Source organism: Cavia porcellus, unplaced genomic scaffold, assembly GCF_034190915.1.
Source record: "Cavia porcellus strain 051 isolate PalLab524CR breed Dunkin Hartley unplaced genomic scaffold, mCavPor4.1 scaffold_31, whole genome shotgun sequence".
Classification (NCBI taxonomy): domain Eukaryota; kingdom Metazoa; phylum Chordata; class Mammalia; order Rodentia; family Caviidae; genus Cavia; species Cavia porcellus.
Genome location: NW_026947514.1, coordinates 43,060,775 through 43,083,551, shown reverse-complemented (window position 1 = coordinate 43,083,551; position 22,777 = coordinate 43,060,775). Strand labels below are relative to the sequence as shown.

General features: G+C 32.9%; 1 protein-coding gene across 2 annotated transcripts in view; it reads left to right on the top strand.

Moving 5' to 3' along the window:
* Nucleotides 1-22,777, top strand: part of Exoc5 (exocyst complex component 5) — a 67,536-nt gene that overhangs the window by 29,401 nt on the left and 15,358 nt on the right. For both annotated transcript variants that reach the window (XM_063241541.1, XM_063241542.1), the window contains exons 6-14: nucleotides 2,242-2,270; nucleotides 3,572-3,681; nucleotides 4,904-4,948; nucleotides 5,050-5,190; nucleotides 6,386-6,468; nucleotides 7,631-7,840; nucleotides 9,075-9,222; nucleotides 18,418-18,526; nucleotides 22,178-22,298. In XM_063241541.1, the coding sequence (XP_063097611.1) occupies nucleotides 2,242-2,270; nucleotides 3,572-3,681; nucleotides 4,904-4,948; nucleotides 5,050-5,190; nucleotides 6,386-6,468; nucleotides 7,631-7,840; nucleotides 9,075-9,222; nucleotides 18,418-18,526; nucleotides 22,178-22,298 (996 nt within the window). The remainder of the gene's footprint in view (nucleotides 1-2,241; nucleotides 2,271-3,571; nucleotides 3,682-4,903; nucleotides 4,949-5,049; nucleotides 5,191-6,385; nucleotides 6,469-7,630; nucleotides 7,841-9,074; nucleotides 9,223-18,417; nucleotides 18,527-22,177; nucleotides 22,299-22,777) is intronic.

Here is a 22,777-nt window from a genome sequence, read left to right as displayed (position 1 = left end):
TGTCTTCTGAAAAATTTTTTGATGAGATTTTTCCAAATTGACAGAAGTAAAATACTGAATTTTTCTGTTTTGGATTTTGAGAAGCAGAGTGGCAAGAAACAGTTTAAGCATAATGGCTACAGAGCTGTTTTTATGTATTTTTAGTTAGAGGTTCTAATGATCTGAGAGTTTTAAGGTACCTATAATAGGCTAGTAATGAAAGTTGCAAAGATTCTTAAAGAAATTAATATACACAGATTTTTATATATTATTTCGTGGAGTTTTAGCCTTTACCCTATCTATAAAACCCCAGGGGCTTTAGGTCAAGAACTCCCTGTAGTAAATAGATTCAGGGCTATTATTAAGTTAGCGCTCATCCTATCCACTGAGAAAAAAAATCATTTCATGGTTTTCTCTAGTATGCAAAATGTCAGACTGTAATAAAATAGTAGTGAAAGTTGTTTTTCTGTGTGACTATCAGAAACAAATATGACTTTCTGTATCAAATAATATATCTGCTGCTCTTTTGTTCATACTCAAAGGCCTTCAGATACAGATAGACCATGGATATATTACTATACTTACAGCATGATCAAAATGTATAATATATCCCTCCCCAAGTTATGCTTTACTCTCTGTATTATCCTAAAAGATAACAATAAAATTTTTAAAGTTACCCACCAAACTAGCTTGTTTCAGAGTTGAATCATATAAGTAGATAACATGTCTAGCCTCAGTATAGGTGCATGATAAAGTTAGTTACAGCTCCATCCCTTCCATTCTATTATTTCTGTCCAGAATATGTATGCATATGCTTATCTTCTTCATCCCTCAAGTTCCTACTTAAAAAGTTTTATGCTTTGTTTTTTTGTTTTTTATTTTTATAATGCTGGGAATTGAACCCTTGGCCTCATGCTTGGCAGGCCTGTTGCCTGAGCTACACTAAGCTCTTACAGTTTTATTTCAGCCTCGTTAGCAAGCTTTTGAGTTGACTATATACCTTAATCAAATTTAAAATTTTTACCCAGATCAGGCTGACCTTACATATATGCTGTGACTTATCATGACTTTGACATACCATTTTTTATGACTTTCTAATTTTTTATTTTCTTCTTTATCTGTTTTTGGCATCTCTTTTGCTCTATTCTTTTTCTTCAAATGATTGCACGGGATCTTTCAACATCAGTTTTCCATGTTGTATGCTACTACTTTATATTTAGGATTTGATGAATCTATTATGTGGTATTTTAGTTTTTAAATTGCTGAAGATGGATGATTGTCCTCTTAAGTACATTGTTGGAGTCTTTTAATGGCTTTTTCATTTTTCTTTTTTAAAAAAGTAAATTTTTTTGGTGGCACTACTGGGATTTGAACATATGGCCTTTGCACTTGGCTACATATCCAGCCCATTTTTATTTTATATTTTGATAAAGGATCTTGCCCTAGCTGGGTTCATACTTAGAATCCTCCTGCCTCCGTTTCCTAGAGTATTGGGTTTACAAGTATATACCACCAGGCCCAGCTGTTGTTTTTCTTTTAAATAATTTCAAGCTTTATTTTTTTTTCTTCTTTATTTTTCCAATCCAGTTTTATTGGCATATTTTGTTTTATTTTTGGTACCAGGGATCAAACTCATGAAACTCACGCTTCCCACGCAGGCACTGTGCCACTGAGCTAAACCCCCGGTCTAGAATTGGTACACTTTAGATATACATAATGATCGCATTCATCATAGAGAATTTGTATGTGATATAACTATCTTTTTTTTCCCCTATTTCCCCGCCTTCCTTTCAATTTCTCCTCTCCTTTCCATTTACAAAAGCTTTGTCAAATTTTATTTTCAAAAATCCCAGTGTGGGGCAGACTATTATGATTATTAATCATAATAATCAAGTGAATTTAACATGGAAGTAAATATGAGTAGGCACAGTAACTCAGTTTCAGGACTGGTTGCTAATGCCTCATACTCTTCCTTCTTAAACAAGGGAATTGATTTTTCTAAATGAGAACCATCTATCTCACCTAAATTGCCTAAATAAAATTTCATTGCCCGTCATGCTTCATGTCTGTACTCTTTTCTCTGGCTTCATCTTTTTTGAGGATAATCTTTTCATTTTATAGTAGTTTTAATTTATAAAAAAGCTGCAAAGATAATATAGAGAGTTCTAGTATACCTTTGTCCCCAGGTTTCTTTTTGGTGATATTGTACCATAGTATGTTTGTCACAACTAATGAACCTCATCATTCATTTGTATTTTCCAGATTTTCAGAAGTAAAATCCAAGATTGCAAGTAAGTGGAGTCAACTTATTTGACTTCTTTTGAGCAAGTAAAAACAATTACTAATGTTAAAAAAAAAAGAAAAGCAAAACATGAATAACAGAAATAGGGAAGGTGAGAACAGTGCGATCCTCTCATACTGTCATGGAGTTTATTTTCCCTGAAAATAAGCATTACCAGTTTGTAGAGTACTCTTAGAGAATATCTTGTGGGTATACTAACATAAAATACATACACAGGTATATGCATTTATCTATGTGTATATGTCTTCATTTGTGATAAAATAATTGGTAGCAAAAAGCTTTAGACTTTGTTTTTTTAACTTAATAATGTATTTTTGAGATTGTTTAATATATGCAAGTATTGTTTAATATCTGCAAGTATTTCTTTTTGTCTTTTTTATTTTTTAAAACCAAGACAGGGCCAGGGATTTAGCTTAGTGGTGTAAGTACCTGCCTGGCAAGCGCGAGGTCTTGAGTTTCATCCCCGGTACCAAAAAAACAAAACAAAACAAACCACAAAAAAACTAAGACAGTCTGAGCATTTTAATGCCTATTTTACTCCTTAAGTGATTAATTTGGTTTGTATTGGAAGCTAGATCATTCTAAGTTTCTGGAGAAAGCTTTGTATTTGTATAGTCCATCCGTAGTATCCTGGGTCATTGTTTGCTAGACTATTTTAGAGAAAGTTCAAAGAACCATTGTACTTCCAGAACTCTTAGAATAAGATTACATAGATAACTGGACTTACTGGTAGTATTTTTGATCACCCTAGATTAATCTGAAGTTTAAATGTTCATTAGGAATCGTAATACCCTTAAGAATGCTATGTCAAGTACCACATATTATCTTAAGATGAAATTTGGTATGTTATCCACTGTTGTTCATGGTAGAAACACCTAAACTCTAATAAAGAATTTCATAGTCCTTACCCTTTTACAGGATTATATTTAATATTTTTTTACTGTTACTATAATGGACTGGCTTCTAGAAGTTTTTCCTTTCCTTTTATTTTATTTTATTTTATTTTTAGTATATAGTCAAATGCTAGTTTAAGTAATAGCAGTAAATGGTGCTTAGACATTAGGGAGCCCTGCTGATCTATCAATTTGAAAGTTTTTGTGCCTTGAAATATAGATTACATATAACTCTGTAGTATGGGAGTTAGATCCATTGTCTATAATCTCTCTTTGTGGTTATTCCAATAAAAGGCATACTCATAATTATTATACTTGTAAATAATTTAGATATTTGTTAGCAACTTAGATACTTTAAATGTCTTGATATAGGTAGATGGCTCTTTTTTATTTTTAGGTAAATATCATGATTTAGAATGCCAGCTGATTCAGGAGTTTACTAGTGCTCAGAGAAGAGGTGAAATCTCCAGAATGAGGGAAGTAGCAGCAGTACTACTTCACTTTAAGGTAAATAGTAAAAATTTAAAGACCAGTGTTCAGGGTAGTGGAAATTCTGTAAGTTTTATGTCATGGTCTCTGATTTTTACCTCTTAATTGTATAACTGTATCAGCAATAATTTTCTTTATTTTAAATGATTTTGAATGTACATATATTTTATGTATCTCTGTAAATGATGTTAAATCTTAGGTATATAATATTTTAGTAAAGATTTTATGTTCAGGTGTATTAATATTAAGGAATTTTCATGTAGTTTGTTAAAATTATCATCTGCCTTCTTGCTTTTTTATGAAATATGTCAGAAAGCAAGAAAATTGACCATAAATATCTGGTGAAATGTAGGCATCAAAGAATATATGATTGTGATTATTAAAAAAAAATCCAGAGTGTCTCAGGTGGTTAATGCGAAGAAATACAAGACATATCTTTTTGAAAAATTCTAAAAAATAGTACTTGAGCTGGGTGTGGTGGTGCATGTGTATACAATCCTATATTCAGAAGCTGAGGCAGAAGGATTTAAAGTTCACCCAACCTGGGCTACATAGTGAGACCCTGTCTCAAAAACAAAACAAAAGAAATCTAAATAAATGACAAAAAAAGAATTCTTCCTTTAGGTCATCATATTTAATCATCAGATTAAGAAATGAAAGTTATTTACTGGACTTTTCATTTTGGTAACATCTAAATGAATACTAATGGCATTTGAGATAGTGGTGTCATTATATTGAGCTTAACATGACAAGTTACTTTGTCTTAAACCATTTTATTGAAATGAATTCAGTTTAAAATAAATCCCCATATTGCCTGTTAAACAGAGCTCTGCCCTAATCCTTAATGCTTCGAATCCAAGAGAAAAAATAAGAAAGAATATATATAACCTTCAAGATGAAACTGTATGTGTGTGTGTGTTTGCCTGTCTGTACACGTGTGTTTTGGAGTTGAAACATATCGTTAGATGATTTTAAGGCAGGCATGACTACAAAGAACTGGTATACTTCAGCATTCTTTCATCTAAATTCTAACAAGTGTATACACCAACTGATCAATTTTGTCATTGAAAATGAGAGAAGACACTTATGTTAACTGAATCTGTACAACTATATTTCATTCCAGTAACTATTGGTCATTAACTGGGATAAGATAACAGCCTCATTGCATGTAACAGTTTTATTGTGATTATATTTTAATTGAACTGAAAACCATAGTTAACAGTGTGTTTGTTCTTTTTAGGGTTATTCTCATTGTGTTGATGTTTATATAAAGCAGTGCCAGGAGGTAACATACCTGTATATTTTATTGAGTTTTTATGCTACATAGCATTTTAAACCACATTTAAAAATTGTATATTCACTATGTAAAATGCCTCTGATGTTTAGGGTGCTTACTTGAGAAATGATATATTTGAAGATGCAGCAATACTCTGTCTACGTGTGAATAAGCAAGTTGGAGATATCTTTAGTAATCCAGAAACTGTGCTGGCTAAACTGATTCAAAATGTATTTGAAATCAAACTACAGGTAATTTTTTTTTTTTTTTTTTTTTTTTTTGTCTTTTTCCTTTTTATCGGTACCAGGGATCGAACTCATGACTGCCTGCTTGCAAGGCAGGCGCTTATGCCGCTGAGCTAAATCCCCAGCCCCTAAACTACAGGTAATTTTAACAGTGACAAGTTAAATAGTTTCTAAGGTAATGTGGATTTCTTTTTAATTTTTTGTCTTTTTCTTTTTTATCAATACCGGGGATCGAACTCATGACCACACACTTGCAAGGCAGGCGCTAAATCCCCAGCCCCCTTCTTAATGTTTTAAAGTTTAAAAAATTTGATAATCTGATTAAGGAGAAAAAAACATCAATTTTCAGGCTTTTAAAAAAATGGTTGGGCTGTGGATTTAGCTCAGAGGCATAAGTGTCTGCCTTACAAACGCGCAGTCGTGAATTTGATTCCCGGTACCAAAAAAAAAGATTATTCAGAACATATGCTTAAAAAATTTGTTATAGCAGTAGTAGTAGTAATGCAATATTGTGATTAGGTAGCTTCAGAATTTTTTTCTTCTAAGTTCTTGTCCTGAATAAAAAAGATATTCTTGAAACAACAAAAATTACAAATGGAGTCTTGTAGAGTTTTTTATGACATACTAGCATGAAAAAGTAAAAGATAGGAATTAAATTTATAACCTTGACTCCTAAACTTCTTAGACATGTACTTCTAGACATTTTCTAAATTATAGTTGAGCATCACTAAGTGTTTTAAATAGAATTTAGGACTTTTGATAGTTTTTAAAGTGTGCCAATATGTTATGAGTCTCTGTAATTGGGAGTATAACAGCATTTCTCACCTTTACTGACCAGGGAACCCTAATTTAGAGCAATGTCTGTTAGAGTCTCACAGGACACTAGTGTTACCTAACCATTTTTTAGATAATGCTGTTTTAAAGAACTGATTCTAAGGATGCTTCCAAAGAAAAGGTATTTATTTCAAATCCTAAATATTTATGCCCAAGACTGACAGATCTTATGTAGGTTTGAGAAAAAGTACAATTTTAAAATTGATTTCTTAACTTCAATGATTGTTTTCTGTTTTCTGTGGATTGTCTTTTTGATTGAATTTTAAGTTACAGTAGTTCAAAACTACATAGCATTTTAGAAGAAAAATATATTGAGAAATTATACAAATGAGTACTTACTTAATGAAGTGTTGACTTTCTTTTTTAGAGTTTTGTGAAAGATCAGTTGGAAGAATGTAGGAAATCAGATGCAGAACCGTATCTCAAAAATCTTTATGATCTATATACAAGGTATATTTTTAATTATTTGAAAATAATTGATCTCAGATTTTTCGTTAGCACATAAATTGAATTCATTCTATCACTGTTGCTGTTTTGAGATTGGTTCAGTCTAGAAATGAAGAAGTAGATGTTTTTTGATTAACAATTTGTCAGATAGCAGTATACCTTTTAGCATGAAATGCTTGAATGTATAGACTAGAGTTGTACAAAAAAGCAGCATTCCTAGCACATTAAATTGAGAAATTGGATATTATGCTTTATCCTAATGTACTGAGAAATGTAAGATATTGTTAAAATGAAGATTCATGGATTTTGTTTCTGATTTTAATTGGGAGCTAATATACTATTCTTTATTTTTACTTAAAAGCTAGTATAATTACACTTATCTGCAGTTAAAAGTTTTGGAATTCCAAAGGGAATAACAGACTCATAATAAATGGCAATTTCAGTCTTAAATCCTGTATGTGAGTTTGTCTTGTGCTTTTTTTTTTTTTTTTTTTTTTTTTTTTTGGCACCAGGGATCGAACTCACAACCATGCATTTGCCAGGCAGGCGCTTATGCCACTGAGCTAACTCTCCAGCTAGTCTTGTGCTTTTTGCAAATGGCATTCTTATGCTTGCAGAGAGATGCTCAGAAACTTCATACGGAGTTTTTCCTTGACTTTTTCCAAGTCGGTTGCTATTATTTCGTCTCTTCTGGGAGAAGTTTTAAAAATTACATTGAGGAAGTTTAGCTGAACAATAATATTGCAGTGATCCTATTTTCAACAATGGAGAATAAAAAATCAGAGAAAAGTCCTCACGGGCAAAGACAAAAGGTGAACAGAGAGTAGGCCTGCGAGTCGTGTTTTTCTTACTTTGTGATGAACAGTGTTAGCACATACTTGAGTTCATTCTACCACTGTCACTGTTTCTACACTGTTTCATTGCTTCCATTTTCCTAGGTCATCTCTAGCAGTTTATGACTGTCCTAAAAATGATATTATTTGTAATATTCCATGTATACACCCTGGTAGAGATGCTTTCTGCATCCCAAATACTATTCCAGCTTTTAAAAAATGGTGGTTTAATAAAAGTCATTAAAATCATATTATAAGACTATATATTCCTTAACATTAGTACTTTACCTAAAATATACATTAATCTTTTTCTTCCCCCTTTCCATGAAAAGAACCACCAGTCTTTCCAGCAAGTTGATGGAATTTAATTTAGGTACTGATAAACAGACTTTTTTGTCTAAGCTTATCAAATCCATTTTCATTTCCTATTTGGAGAACTATATTGAGGTGGAGACTGGTTATTTGAAAAGCAGAAGTGCTATGATCCTGCAACGCTATTATGATTCAAAAAATCATCAAAAGAGATCCATTGGCACAGGAGGGTAAGTTCGTTTATTAAATATTGTAATTAAAACTAAAGGCATTAGGAGCATTGTATTTGGGCTAACATACCATGAGTGAAAGAACTCTTTTAACCCATGCTGTTTATAGTAATCAAATCTTCTTGAACCACATGTTGAAATGTCCTAACATGCCATGATTAAAATGTAAAGCAGAAATTTGAATGTAAAACATAAAATCGGTAAATTTAAGAGTTATAGTATATAGGTTTTTTTTTCCTAGAGAGAATAAATTATTCTAAGTTATTGGCCAAGAGTCACATTTTTAATTGTTATTGTTAATTTTTTTAAAAATAGCAAATAGTTTACAATTTAAAAGGCTCTGAGTTGATTTTTTGTTTTTGATCACTCAGTCATGGAAATGTTACATTAAATATGCTGTAAGTTGTCTGCATCAATCCCATAGATGATTCTGTCAGTAATCGTGAAGCTTTTAGAGCTTTCAGTGATATAAATAGCCCACTGTGGCATGTGTGCCCTAGGCTCACCACCACTGCTCTATGTGGAGACAGAACGACTTCTGTGGTGCCATACAATCAAAAGTCCAGAGTGCACACCACACATCACTTGTTGATTCTTGATTTGTTTATTAAATATGATCAAAGAGAGAAAGGTTAAATTAGGATTGAGAGGTAAGATCTGAAAGGCATTAGCAAGAAGAAGATAAGAAAAATTAAAGGACAATCATAGGACTTTTTAAAAGATGAGTTTACAATACTGAAACTACATACTCTAAAAGCATAGAGTTTATAATACTGAAACTACATACTCTAAAAGATATACCATCTAATAAATGTTCCAGATGACCCTCCATTACAAAGAAAAACTAAATTATATTACTGGGTCTGGCTTAGTATAGTGAAGAAATGTGCATTATATTTAAATGGTGAAGTATAGTTAAAAATCATTGAAACTTTGTTTTATTTTAAAACTCATTTGTAATGTTACTTAGAATAGCTTACTTTCTGAAGAAAACAAATGAATTTTGGTTGCATTAGAAAAGTAAAACTGAAAGGGGTTTTAGAGATCATAATTCCATCTCTGCGTTTTCTTGAAGAGCATCTTTATACAACTAATTAACTATTAGAATTAGAATTTAGATCTCTTGATTATTGGTTGGTTTTTGTTGTTGATAGTATATATTAAACTTCAGAGTACTTGAAGTTGAAATTGTTTATAAAATTGATTTTTAAAATTTTTTTATATGTTATAATAGTATTCAAGATTTGAAAGAGAGAATTAGACAGCGTACAAACTTACCGCTGGGGCCAAGTATTGATACTCATGGGGAAACTTTCCTGTCCCAAGAAGTGGTGGTTAATCTTTTACAAGAAACCAAACAAGCCTTTGAAAGATGTCATAGGGTAAGAATGATTGTAAATTTATTTAATGTGTATGTAATTGTGTGTTAACTCTTTTACAAGAAATCAAACAAGCCTTTCAAAAAAGTCATAGGTGAGTTTGATCCCCAGGTACCAAAACAATATAAATAAATAAAACTAATGAATTCAATTTAAAAAATCAACATCCAAACTGTGGTAGCATTTTTTAAAAAAAGAGAAAATAGTAATACAAGATCAACTTATTATGACCTGAGATTAAGCTCAGTGGCACAAGTGCCTGCCTGGCAAGTACAAGGTCATGAGTTCTAGTCCCAGTACCAACAAAATAAAACAAAGATGTCATTAGGTAAGAGTGATTATAAATTTATTTAATTTATATGTAATTGTGTATTTTAAGTTTTTCCTTGTTTATACAAAGATATAAATCTATTTTCTAGTTAGGAACATTATTTTGAAATGTATTTTTTAATTGACACATAAAGCACATATATGGGATGTGATGTTTTGAGATATATATATACTGAATAATGTTCAAATCATAGTAAGCTTAGGTGTTTCTCCAAATATTTTTTATTTCTTCGTGAAAACATTCAAAATCCATTCTGCTAGCCTTTCTGAAATACACAGTATTATAGCCAGGTTTGATGGCACATGTCTGTAATTTCAGCACTGGGGAGGCTGAGGCAAGAGAATCACCACAAGTTTGAGGGCATCCTGAACTAAACAATAAAACCCTGTTTCAAAAACAAGAAAACAAAGTAAATGTATATATTTATATATCATGTATATTGTGTATTATTATCTCTAGTCACCCTGGAGATTGCAGAACACCTGAAATTATTTCTCTTAACCTAACTGTAATGTTGTACCTGTTGACCAACTTTGCCCCATAGTTCCCTTCCCCACTCTTCAGCCAACTTCTGTGAGATTTCCTTCTTAAATTCTACATATGGCTGAAATCATGCAATATATTCTTTTTTTTTTCAATATATTCTTTTTTTGCCATACTTCTTTCACTTAGAATAATGTCTTCCAGTTCAATCCAGGTATTATTTCTATCTGATTGCTCTTGCTAGCATTCATAGTACTATGTTGAATAACAGCAGTGAAAATGATAGTCCTTGACTTGTTTTAGATCTCAAAAAGTTTTCAGCTTTTTCCTATTCAATGTGATAAATGTCATGGGCTTGTTATATAAGGCTTTTATTATGTCAAAGGACATTCTGTCCATAACTAGTGGGTCACAGTTTTTATCTTGGAGGATATTGAATTTTATCAAATGCTTCTTGTACATCTGTTAAGATGACCTTACGATATTTGTTCATTGTGTTGATGTGGTATATCACATTTATTGATTTATTGATCTGTGTATCTAGGATGAATTCTGCTTGATCATGATGAATAATCTTTTGGATATGCTGTTGAATTTGAAGTGTTTTGAAGATTTTTGTATCTGCGTTTATGAGATATATTGGCACGTAGCTTTCTTTTTTGTTGTATCCTTGTCTGGCTTTGTTATCATGGATAATATATCTGAAAGCATTTCTTCTTTAAGTTTTTGAAACTTGAGAATTGATGTTTATTCTTGAAGTATTTGGTAGAATTTAGCAGTACAGATGTCTGTTCCTAGCCTTTTCTTTGATGGAAGACATTTTATTATTCCATTTCATTCTTCATTATTAATCAGTAGTAGTTTCTTTTTTCTTTATTGTTTTCCTTTTTTCTTTATGATTCAATCTTGGTAAGATGTTACTACCCAAGAATTTATCCTTTCTTCTAGAGTACCAATATTTATTGGCATATAATTGTTCTCTAATGACCCCCTTACAAAGGGGTCATCTCACTATATAAAGAGAAGCTCTTTTTTCTTAGTCTAGCTTTATTCATCTTGTCTGGAAAATTTCTCATTTTTGTTGATCCTTTGTATTGATTTTTAATCCAAACTTCCATTCTTTATTATTATTTCTTTTCTTCTGATTTGGGGTTTGGTGTATTCTTTCTAGTTCCTTGAAGTACAAGAATAAGATGCGTTCTTCTTCCTTCCTTTCTCTCCTCTTTCCTCTTCCTCTTTTTTTTGGGGGGGGGGAGTGGATAGTGGTGGTGGTACTGGGAATTAAACTGAGGGCCTTGAAAATAAGTTTTATTCCTCGCCCTTTTAAAATTTTTTTTATTTTGAGACATGATCTTACTAAGTCACTTCATTGCTCAGACTGGACTCAAACTTGTGGTCCCCCTCCCAGAGTGTCTGCTTTTTGATGTAGCACTGATACAAATTTTGCTGTTAGTACTGCTTTATTGATTCGTTGGTTTTTTAGGATGGTTTGGCTGTAGACTCATCGGTATTTGAGAGGTAGTTGTTTTCCATATATTTGTACAGTTTCCAAAGGTTTTTTGTTGTTAATAATTTTGTTTTGTCACATTGTGATCAGAAAAGACAATCAGTGTTGTTTTAGTTTTTAAAAATTTGTTGAGACATTTTGTGGCCTAACATGATTAAACTGTAGGTGACTATTAGGGTCATTGATTCAGGGTGTAGTTTAACTCTGCTATTTCATTGTTGATTTCCTGACTGGATGATCTGTTTATTACAGAAAATGGGTGTTAAAGTCTCCAGCTATCTGAAACATTTTTCTGTTATTTCTTTAAATAAGCATTCTAGGGGCTGGGGGTTTAGCTTAGTGGCATAAGTGCTTGCCTGGCAAATGCAAGGTCATGAGTTCAATCCCTGGTACCAAAAAAACAAAAAAGAAAGAAAAAAGAAAAAAAGCATTCTACTTCTGGCATTCAAGTCCCTCTTGAACTTCTAGTAACTGAATATTTGTGCTTAAAAGATTTTAATGCTGTGCTATAATTTGTGTAAGCTTCCTTTTTGTCTCTCACTTTTCTTTTTTCTCTGTGTATTTTTAAATAACCTGTCTTTGAGCTCACTGATTGTTTGATTTGATTTTTGCCAAGGATGCCTTGTGTCAGTAGTGGTGAACGTCTGGCACGTGTTCTGCAGTAGGCTGCAGAGTCCTTTCTGTCAGCATATGAACAAGTGATGCCCTGGCATCACTCCAGCACCTGAGCATTCACATTGAACTGCAGTGTTGGTACTTTGCAATAAATAAATGGGTTTTGGGGTGCAGTTTGGGCACAAAGGTCTCTAAAAGTTTTGCTGTCACTGCCTTGTATCACACTGTTCATTCTGTCTTTGTATTATCAGCTCCAGGATTTCAGATTTTTAAAATCATTTCAGCCTCTCTTAAGTGTCTATGATGACTTAAATTGTTTCTCTTATGTTTTCTTGAAGTTCAGTGAATTTCTTTAAAATGTTTTGTTTTGAGTTTTCTATCTAAGAGATCCCATGTTACAGTTGTTTTCTTATGGTCTGGAGTGTCTTTATTTTGTTCATGAGATGAAGTCATGATACCCTGAAAGTCTTAATGTTTGTTGGGATGCAACAATGTTGTTTGTACAGTGAAGGATTGGATATTTAGTGTAGTGTATAATCTGGTTTACTTTGATTGTGCCCATCCTTCCAGAATATAGTATCTAGCCTCTTCATTTTCACTGAAACTGTGGTCATTGCCACTATTTCAGCAGTAGAGGGCGCCTCAAACTGAAGTTTATCACAAATCAGTGATTGGTGTATTGTTTTTAAGATGAACTTGGGGAGTGCCTTAAACAGGTAGTCTGTTTTTGCTATTTCTATAGGTCCTCATCTGGGCCAGGTTGGGCCCAAATGTCTTATCCATAGTTACTGGCTTGTCTTTAGGCACTACAGGACTGCACCCAGCACTGAGCCTTACCAAGTAGGGTCTGCCCTTTGTCTCCAAAGCAATGACTTGTGTCTTTCTTCTTCTTTCTTGAGTGGCTATAACTCTCCATGTTGTACTGCCTGGGGTTGGGAGTGTAAATGGTATAGGCAAGCAGTCACGTAGCGATCTCAGCTGCTTTGTACCCACTTCCCCTCAAGGTCAGGACAGCACAGGGGTAGGATAAAGATTGCATTGAGGTATCCTGCTATCTGGTGTGGTCTGAGATAGCTGTAGCTAGCTGCTGGTAAAGGAGGCTAAAATGTCATTCTCTCTCAAATTGGGTTACAGTTTTGGTCTGGTACTGGGGTGGGTTTTAGAGGTACCATCTGTGAGCAGTGACCTGGAAACAGAGGCATTGGGTTTTACTGGTGTTGAATTTGACCATGGCAGGCCAGTTGCTGAGATCCAAAGCAAAATCTTGTGCTCATTTTCCTGTCGTATCCTCTAGCAGATGAAGTCTTTCTTTATGCTTCCTTGCTTGAGGTTGGCAGACAAAAAGTGTAAACAGTCTTGGTTGCCAGTGCTGGTACTAAGCTGTGTTTCACCTGAGGCTCGTGGGCACAGGAATCTGTGTCCCTGTGGGCTCAACTCAGCACCCAAGCTGCACTTGGCAGTGTTGTGGAGCTGAGCACAAGTCTGTCTTGTAACGCTTGTAGGTTTCTGTCTGGCCCTGCATTCATGCACTCTGGCCTCAGGGGAAGGGCGATGGGGTTCTGCATGGTACTGAATTTCACACCACGTCCCAGGAACTAGTTGAAGCACTTTAAGGTGTATTTATTAACTCATTTAATCTTCATAATCCTGTGACATTATTATTTTTCACATGAAGAAATAGATATAGCTGTTAAATATAGAATTAAGAGAATGTAGTCTTAATTTATTATTGATGTATAAAATATATTGAGCACCAATAAATCAATATAAATTATATATATAATGAATAGAAAACAAACTACATATAAGCAATTTACAAAAGTTTACCATTATGGTATTCAATCCCTTTAACAGTGAAACGAAAGTTAGAAGTATTGTCTTATTTTAATTAGCATAAATTAGGTCTGACAATACATACCAAGTATTGATAACAAAGTGAGGCAATAGGAATTTTCATGTACTGTTAATATATATACAGTTACTTTGAAGACTAATTTGGTAACTTCTTAGAAAAGCTCATATGTGCACGGATTCTTGCAGTAGCATTGTTTTGTCATGACAAGAATCAAAAGCCAATTCAATGAAAAAGAAGTTGAAAAACTGGCATTGTTCATGTACTAAAAAACAATTTTAAAAAACCGAGTTACATGTTTCAACATGAATAAATCTCAGAAATAGTAGTGATATGAGAGAGTAATAGAGTATTTTTAAGAAACTTTCAAACTGATGGTGTGTGGTACTCTTATGGTTTTGGTTTGCATTTTTGTAATGAAATGATGTTGACTTTGTGTATCTTTTCATATGCATGTATGCCATTGGTGTATATTCTTTGGTGAAGTGTTTGTGACTGTCTTTCATGCATTTTTAAATCAAATTTTTATTTTTTGAGGGTTTCGTATTCTGGTTACAATTTCTTTGTCAGGTTGTGATACATACTTTGTGACTTGTCTGTTTAATTTCATAACACTCTTTTAGAGGATAGTTCTTAATTTTCATGAAATTCAATTTAATATTTTTTTCTGTTGTGGATGGTGTTTTTAATATTGTGTGTAAGTTTTGTTAACTAAAGGTTACAAAGACCACCTCCTTAAGTTTTCTTTTAGTAGTTTTATAATTTGAGGCTTTTAATCTTTACATTTAAATAGTAATCTGTTCTGAATTAACTTACATATCAAAATGTAGGTTGAAATTTGTAGTTTTACAATTTGGTATTGAATTATTTTGCCTTCATTTACTGAAAAGTTTCTTCTTTTTTTTACTGAATTGCTTCTGACCCTTTGTCAAAATCAGTTGATCACTTACTTGTGGGTCTATTTCTGGACTCGATTCTGTTTCCTTTGTCTTTATGCTACTGCTATGCTTGTTGTAATTGTTGGTTAACTTGAATCAGGTAGTATAAGTACTAACATTGCCATATAAATCATTTTGTATCATACACTGAACATCTCATAACAGTTTGTAAGTTTCTAAAATAAATGATACTTTTTATTGGAATTGCATTGAGGTGTGTAGCTTTATTTTGGAGGACTTGGTGCTTTTAATTTTTAAATTTATATTTTTTGTTTAAATTAGTTAATCTGTGGAAATACCATTGATTTTTATATTCATCTTATGTCCTGCATCCTAACTAAACTTATTTTTTAATTCTAATAGCTTTTTTTGTACAATCTACCTGATTTTCTGCATAGACTATCATGTTACCTACTCATAAAGACAGTTTACTTCCTTCTTTGCAGTACAGATGCCTTTTATTTTCTTCTTTTACCTCATTGTCCTGGCAGTACATCTAATATGATGTTGAATGGAAGTAGAGAGAGCAAACTCCCTTTGTTATTCTTCATCCTAAAAATAAAGCATTTAATTTTTCACTACTAATAATGTTAACTATAGATTTTTATAAACACTTGTTTTTAAGACTGAGGAAGTCTTAAAGTGTCTTTATAAGGATTGGGTATAGATTTTCTCAAGTGCTTTCTTTTTATTCTTTTAAAAGAGTGAATCATACTGACTGATTTTCAAATGTTAGCCTGATACTCCTTTAATAAGTAAATCCCAGTAGGTCTTCACATGGCCACTGGCCTACTTATATATATATATAAGTTTAACCTTATAAGGTTAGGTTTGTTAAGTGTTTATTAAGAATTTTTCATCTGCATTCATGAGAAATAATTGGCCTATATTTTTATCTTCTTTAAATGTCTTTGTCTTGTTTGGAATCTGGGTAATGTTGCCCCTCCCCCTTTTAATTTTCTGGAAAAGGTCATGTAAGGTTGATACTCTTTACCTCTTAAATGTTTGGTATAATTCACTAGTGAAGTTATATGCACTTGCAGCTTTCTTTTATAAGATTTTTAACTATAAATTTAATTTTTTTAGGATATATAGAACTGTTTAGTTACTCAACATAGGTTCACCTTAAGTGAACTCTGGTATTTTTGTTTTTTAAAGATTTTTATAGTTTACTTAAGTGTTCAATTTGTTGGAATAAAGTTTTTGATGATACCTTACTCTTTTTGGTATTTGTGGAAACTAGTAATATGACTTCTTTCATTCCTGGTAACAGTAATTTTTTTCCTGATCAACCTGGCTAGAAGCTTACTAGTTTTATTACTTTCTCCAAGAACCAACTTTTGGTTTCATTAATTTTTCAGTAATACTTTTCTGTTTTGTATTTCACTCTTTATTGTACTGTTTCTTGTCTTCTGCTTAGTTGAGTTAAATTTGCCTTTCTTTAGCTCGTGTTTTAAAGTGGAATGATTAATTTCAGACCTTTGCTAATATGGCCATCTAGTCATAAATTTCCTCCTGGGTACTCCTGTGGCTGCATCCTAAAGATTTTAGTACATTGTGTTTTAACTCACTTCAAAACGGTTTCTTTTTTATTTCTTTTGCCTCAAAGGTGATTAGTCACCAAATATTTGGGATTTTTTAGGTACCTTTCAATTACTAGTTTCAGATTTGATTCCACTGTGGTTAGAAAACATACTTCGTATGATGAGGATACTTTTTAAATTTATTGAGATACCTTTTATGCTAGAATATAATTCATCTTTAAAAATGTTTCACGTACACGTAAGAAGAACATATATTGTGTTGGGTCATATTAGATGAAGTACTATGGTCTATAAATACAAGGTCCACTTGGCTATGTTACATAAGTTATCTATATCTTTATCAGTTTTCTGCCTACTATTCATGGATTTTTAAGTCTTGCTACTGGATGCCTTAAACCACTGGTGGTACATTTGTGAGTCTCCCATTGAATGATCAGATATGTTTGTACCACCAATACTGATGGGATAGTCATGCATGTACCTACCAACGGTGATTTAAGCTTGTAGGAATGTGTCAGGGGTATCTGTTGGACATCAGTGCGCAAAGGAAGACGATGAGCTTTGTAGTAGAAGACTGATGAGTGGTAAAAGTTGGGTAGTTATTAAGAAGACCAAAAAGAGAGTTAACAGTGCCAAGATTTAAATGGAACTTTCACAAACGTCCAGGTTTATACATCCAGGTTGCACTGTTACATTAGGCTTGAGCATGTGCAGTTTGAAAATCTGAAATTCAAAATGCTTCAAAATCTGAAATGCTTTGAGCACCAGTGTGATGGAACAGTGGAAATTTTTTTTTTTTTTTATCGATACTGGGGATTGAACTCATGACCGCCTGCTTGTAAGGCAGGTGCTTATGCCACTGAGCTAAATCCCCAGCCCCACAGTGGAAAATTTGACACTTCACAGATGGACACACTAAAAAATATTGATGAAGTTACCCTCAGGCTAGTTCTATAAGGTGTATATAAAACATAAATGAATTTTATGTTTAGACTTCTGTCCAATCTCTTGGATATCTCATTGTGTATATACAAATATTAAAAAAAAAAAACCCTCAAATATTTCTTGTCCCAAGCATTTCAGATAAGGGGTGCCCAGCCTATAAGATGCACTACCCTGAGAAGTTGTATTGAATGGTGACCATAGATAGATTTGACAAGGCAAAATCAATTGATAAATAATGTAGAAAGCAGTTACAAGAAGGCAAGAGTAATTTTCTTATTTTTATGAGGGATTTAATTTTCTCAGCGTGACTACTAACAACTCTTTTACTAGTTTTATCTGTGAGTAGTACTATCAGAATGAATATTATGAACTTATTGTGTAATATTATGAGCTTACTGTGTGTCAAATATTCTTAAAAAACTTTACATTTTTTATATTTTATTCTAACCACAAGAAAATAAATGCTGATAATATTGTCCCTGTCATACAAACAAAGAAAATGAAGGCTAATGAGGTTAAATAAGATCTTAAAGTTTGCTCAACCAGGAAATGATAAAATAACAATTTGAGCACATGGTATTTTATAGTGCATGTATTGATTTATTTTGTGTGACTGTATAGTAAAAAATACTTCTGTTCTGTATTTTACTCAAATAGCAATCAGTGGCAGTCAAAGCACTTTGACCATGACCCAGAACAAAATAGCTCGGTGTGTACATATGAATGCATACATGTATGTGGGGGGATGTGTGCATATTTCTTGAAACTATAGTTGAATTTTACTGATGGATTGCAATCCATGTTGAAGAACATCACTGTATGTCAGGAGATTTACAGATCAATATGAAGCAGGAAAGGTGGAATGTGAGTTATTTTCATGTGTGTAATACCATGTCTGATATAAAATTGATTGCAAAAAGTTAACTTTTTTCAAAGGTAGACTGGAAGATTGATTTTTTGTTTTGTTTTGTTTTGTTTTAAAGCTGTCAGATCCTTCTGATTTACCACGGAATGCCTTTAGAATTTTTACCATTCTTGTGGAATTTTTATGTATTGAACATATTGATTATGCTTTGGAAACAGGACTTGCTGGTAAGTATGTTTGTATTAAACTTTGTTTCCTTTGATCCTGCATGTTTAAATTATATGTACAATATTGTTTTATGTATCATTATCTTGGTTGAATTCAGTTCAGTGCAATGAGTGTTGAGCTTCTGCAATGCAAGGATTTGCCAACTGCTGAAAACTATATATACAGGGTTCACTCACACTGTTTACATCAGTGAAGTAAGGTAATGCACTGCATATGTCAGTGTAGTGTGTCACAGAATATATGACAGTGCTTGCTGTAAGTTATAAACTCAGGAACAGAAATGAAGATGAGAACCTTTCTGGTTGGGTATTAGGAAAGTAAGTTTTACAAAAAACATTTGAATATAAGTCTGACAAGGAATAGATTTTTACTGTATTTTTTTCTTTTTCTCTTGATCTTTTGATCTTCCTTATATTAATACTATAATGATCTCTTCTCTGAGTTCTGCCTTCATTAATGTAGGTGCTCAGTTGACCTCAGTAACTATACAGTGAGCATGTCAAATTTAAAATATCCAAAATGAAACTTTATTTTTCCCACACTTGTTCCTTTCCCATATTTTAAAAAGGCTTTGCCATTTACCTGTTGCTCCAGCTGCAAATTCAGGAGTTGGATTAAGTCTTCCTTTTCATCAGCCTGTGTAGGCAGTCCATTAAGAAGTCCTTTAGTGTAATTCCATATTAATTAAAGTTGATGGGCTTTTCTCTGTCTCGATTGGTGCACCCCAGTTTAAACACTGTGATCTGGTAACTGGTTAAATACTCCAATTAAACCTTGTCATCTTGTGTCCATTCTTTCCTTTCCAAGTTACTGACTTCATGTAGTGCCCAGTTTAATTATCATTTCCTTGTTGGAGAACCTTTAGTGACTTATTATTCTTAGAGAGAAATCAGTTCTTTAGAGAAGCCTGACTTGATCTGCATCTTAACATATTCAGTTGTGTTTCATACTGCATTTCACCACCCTGCTCCAGTCACTCTGGTCTTCACTGTTTTTCCTCACTTAGATTTTCTGTACTTTGTGTTCTCTACCCTACACCCCTTTTTCTTCTGTTTGAGGTCTCAGCCTGCATTACAATCTTCTGATCTCAACAAAGATGCCACCTTCTCAGATGCCTTTGTTGGTTATCCTGGCTGAAGTAGCATTCCTCTCTCAGCCCAGTTACTCACTAAATTAACTTTAATATCCCATCATAATGAAACATATTCACTTGTTTATATCTGCATCCACTTAGTGGAGTTCATTCATCTAATACTTTTAATACATGTCTGTTCTGAACACATGGAGTTTGCATTTTTGTGGAAATAATAGGTAAATGATTAGGAAGTGCAGTGAAGAAAAAAAAAAGACTAAGGGACAGAGAGGAGTAATCAGGAGATAAAGTGGAAGATTCAGAAATAAAATTTTAAGACCTCTCTGAGAAGACATAGGAACCAGAGAGCTGAATTGAGAAGATAGAGTAAACCAGATGGTTAAAATAAAGAGTATTCTAGGTAAAACTAGGTAAGCTTTTATGGAAGGAATAGTATTAATTCATTGCTATACTGAAACATCTAAAAAAGCACATTGATGCTTAGTTAATCTTTATTTGCTATATAAAACACCATTCTGTAAAGTTTTCCATGATGAGCCAAAATTAGCCATAGTTCATTCACTTTGGTTTATTCTTTCTTTTTATTTTCACATTGCTGCTCTCCTGATGCGGATAAACATTTTTGACTTAATACTGCTAACCCTTGACATCAAATATTTAACATTCGCCATTTGCAAATGACTTAATATGGTAATATGTATTAGTAATATCTCAAAGATTAAAGAAGATGATGAGTTTAAAAACATGATTTTTAATCTGATATGAAGGATTTGTGATTTAGTTAGTACAGAAACCTAGAATATTGGTTTTAATGACAGTATTCTTAACTCAGTAGGGTTTAAGAAATTTTCTGGTAGCATGTAAAGGTTAATATTTTCCATGCAGTCAGGTAGTACTCACTGCCATTATTACTAATGTTTGCGTACAATTCTATCATGCACATAAAATGTGGTAACAACCTATTATTAGATATCTTGCATCTTTTCAGGTTTTTAGTAATAATAACTATGCTGTTACTAATATTGTGGAATTTAAGTATGTTCCTTATTTTGAATTATTTTCTTTAGGTAAATGTCAGAAGCGAAATAAAATACAAAAATTTCACCCAGAAGTGAGATTACCAGATCAAAGCATGTTTGTTTCAAAATTTTTGTACACAATTTTTTCATTTCAATGCAGATTTTCCCTAAAAGGTTTTTCCCTACCAGCTTATATTGTTGCTGCCATTTGCAAATACATTTTTCTGTGTATGGTAATTCCTTAAAAGTTTTAATGATTTAGTGGTTAACATAAAGCAGCTTTGTATGGTGACTCACACCTGTAGTCTGAGCACTCAGGATGCTGAGGCAGGGGGATTGCTGCAAGTTTGAGACCTGTCTGGGCCACAAAGTGAGTTGAAGTCCAGCCTGAACTGCATAGCAAGACCCTGTCTCACAAAGAGAAAACAAAACAAACCACATGTAGCAACATTGGCTTAATTAGTATCTATATGTGCATTTACTTTTTTGCTCTGGTAAATTTGTGTTGGAGCCTTTAATTTGCTTGCCAGTCAGTTTTATCTTTTGTAGAGATTAACACCTTTATTTTTCTTTTTTTGTTTGTTTATTTTTTGAGACTAGGTCTTGCTGTGTAGTCCAGGCTGACCTTCAACTCACTATGTAGCCCAGATTGGCCTTGAATTTGCAGCAGTCCTCCAGTGTCAGCTTTCCAAGTACTGAGATTACAGGCATGTGCCACCACACCTGGCTATTTCCCATTTTTATAACTGGAAAAAGTATTATCCTATAAATATTTTTCCTAGTGTTCCCATTCCCCACCTTTGTGTTGAGTTTGAACACAGAACCTCATGCATGTTAGTCAAGTTCTCTATTACTGATCTACATTCCCAGTCCTTTTAATATCTTAATTTTGGCATCAATCTCTTCAACTAAAAGGGACCTGAAAGTTCATCCATTATCCTTTAAGTAAAGGAAGAAACTGAAATCCAGAGAGGTCAGTAGACTTTTGGGTGTCAAAATATGGAGTGGCTTGATCACCATATTAATACCAGGAATTCCCTTTGAGATAGTGAGGACATTTTAAGTATTTCTGAGGAAGTCCTGGAATGAATGAAATGCACACATGAAGGCACATTTCTATTACAGCAGTGTATAGGCTCTTAGCCAGGAAGACCAATAAGAAAATTATTTTAACTTACCAGAGATAAACAGATGTGGTTATAAGAAACATGGTAGAAATATATTTATGGCACATGTCAATCATTGGACACTAGGCAATTGGGAATGTGAAGGAGAAGATAGGACACATGATCTATTATTTAAGTTTTTGGTTTATTTATGCCAATCATGAAGTTGGTGAAACATTTAGACATGAAAATAAGTTCAGGTGAATCTATTAAATTACTAAAAAACTTAATTATCCTGTCTATATAATTCATTGCTGACTTATTGGAATAGAAGTTGCTTTTATGCATATTGGGTATATAAAATGACATTCTTTTTCTGTAGCCCAAGATCTCTAAGGATGACTCTTACTTACTTATGCCTTTCAATTTTAGGAATTCCTTCTTCAGATTCTAGGAATGCAAATCTCTATTTTTTGGATGTTGTGCAACAGGCCAATACTATTTTTCACCTTTTTGACAAACAGTTTAATGATCACCTCATGCCACTAATAAGGTTAGTTAAATTGTCATACTGGTATTCAGATAGATATTTCATATTGATATTATATGAGGATTTTTTGTTAAATTTTAGGAATAGTACATGTTTATGAAAACATCAAATAGCACAGGAAGTTTGACATTAATTTTTTTTTTCTTCATCCTTACATTCCTTTTTTCTTTTCCTACTGTGATATTAATTTTGGAGTATTTAGAAAGATAATCTGTCATAATCCTAACTTTAAATCTAGTGTGAAAGAGGCATGAGATTAAGACACGTTTTGATGAGGGTAATGGATTTGGTTTTATTCATTCATTTTTTGTTTAGTGTTTCATTGCTTTATTTACCTTAGTTGCTATCAACTCAGCCTGTCCTCTGAACCTACAGTTGCTTACTAGGATGGTGGGGGTGGGGGTTGTTTGTTAGCTTGCATGCTGGTGGGCTCATGGGAGCCTATCTGACTTCTTGGAACCTGTGAATTTGGTTTTATATCT